General features: G+C 58.1%; 1 protein-coding gene across 1 annotated transcript; it reads right to left on the bottom strand.

The window, feature by feature from the left end:
- Positions 1-136: 136 nt before the first annotated feature.
- On the bottom strand, positions 137-1,474 carry SDRG_16740 (hypothetical protein; the record flags this gene model as incomplete). The annotated part of the gene is made up of 3 exons (XM_008622958.1): positions 684-1,474; positions 428-629; positions 137-380 (listed from the first exon to the last, which is right to left on the bottom strand). Coding segments are annotated over exons 1-3 (1,227 nt in total), but the record flags the coding sequence as incomplete, so codon positions are not given.
- Positions 1,475-1,748: the final 274 nt, after the last annotated feature.

Below are 1,748 nucleotides of genomic sequence, written 5' to 3'. Positions count from 1 at the left end.
TGGAAGAGCTCGACAACTTCTCGAATCGGAGCGTTGCAGACAAAGCAAGCGGTGGCTTGGACCTCGACGGCGCAGCCCATGCACAGAGCTGCATGGCCGCAGGGTACGCAGACGGCGTTTTGCGAGCCATGGTCGCACAAAATACAGTGGGCCATCGATCGACCGTCTTCGACCGACGGTGCCGACGGTGCAGACTCTGTCGCTGCCTCCACCATCACGGGAGCTTCCGTTAGGACGACGGGAGCTTCTGTCAGCGCGATAGGAGCTTCCGTTTGGGCGATTGAAAGGTCGAGAGTGGGTGTGATGTCGACTGAGGTAGTGTCAGTAGGTGTGTCTACACGTTTGGCGTTGTCTCGGACGGCGATGGCCGCTGGTACCGTCTACGCATCGAATCGATGAGCTATACTAGACTACAAGTAGGTCGTACCGCGCCTTGTGTTAGAAAGGCCGACCACGCAGCGAACGAGGGTGCATCAAGCGCCGCCAGCTCGAGCATTTCTTCGCTGCCAATGATCCCCGGGCCCTTGAGACGTGCGCCGGGCACGAGGAGCGCAAACGGCTTGTCATTGAACCACTTGTCGGATGTCGACAGCTGCACAGAACCCGTGGCATTGAGCATAAAGATCGAGCTAGATAAAAAGACACGCGACATCAATCCCCGAGAGTGCACCAAGAGCGTCTACCTCGGGGGGTGACGCGACGGGTCCATGGCAGAGACATTGTAGAATGCAATTTCGAGATACGTGGGCGACCCGACATGCGAGACGATGGCCCAGCGCCGAGTCCAGGACCGCAGCGCGCGCAGCCCCGAGACCGCCGACGCGGTGTTCTCGACGCTCTCGTAGATGTAGCCCATGAAGAGGCACGTGTGCGACGCCAAGAGCTGCTGGATCGCGCCCGATGCAGCCACATGTTCGCGTTGGGCGAGACTCGCACGTACCATGTCCATGGGCGCCAACCCATGGGCGTTGAGCGAGAAGGGCGAGAGACCGAGAGCCGGCGAAAGGAGGAAGCGCGCGGCGTTCACCGCGCCTTGAAAGCATGCATAGTGCAGTGCGTTGTTGCCGCTATCGTCGGTCGCCATGACGTTGGCGCCGTGCTGCAGCAAAATCTCGATACAGGCCACGTGATCTTTGGCCGCAGCGACAAGCAGCGGTGTCCGGCCGTTGGATCCGCGGTACTCAAGCAAGGTAGCTTGCTCGGCTGGTGACGTGGCAAGCGCGTTGGTGAGCGCTGAAATGTTGTTGGTGCGGGCGGCAAGGAAGACGCGGTTAGCGTTGCGGCCCACGTCGAAGGTCAGCGCTGATTGAAGGGACGAGACGAGGTCGTGCACGTGAAGGCTGCTGCAGACTTCGTGAACTCCCTTGGTGAGCGTGGCACCGAGCTTGTTGAGATCGTGGCCGATCTCGCTCGCCCACGACGTGGCCGTCGACGGCAGCTGGATCGTCACGGAAGGAATACCCATCGAGTAGACTCGGATAAAACAAAAATGACGTTTGCTGCTGCCTCTGTCCACACGGGCAGTCACATGTACCTGCATTCTGCGTGAATGGCGCTCCGCCACCAACATTCCAAGGGAATGCGTATCTTGTGCTTATGATTGAAAGGCTGTGATTACCTAACCTTTGACGCGCCACATCCGATATTAGTATTCGTTGTTCGCGCATCTAGAGAAGCTAGACTACTACATAAACTGTAGTTGGAAAGTGGAAATCAATTCGATTATAACGTTACAAAACGATGGGTGG

Source organism: Saprolegnia diclina, assembly GCF_000281045.1.
Source record: "Saprolegnia diclina VS20 unplaced genomic scaffold supercont1.150, whole genome shotgun sequence".
In the NCBI taxonomy this organism is placed as follows: Eukaryota; Oomycota; class Saprolegniomycetes; order Saprolegniales; family Saprolegniaceae; genus Saprolegnia; species Saprolegnia diclina.
This window is presented reverse-complemented; position numbering and strand designations above follow the sequence as displayed.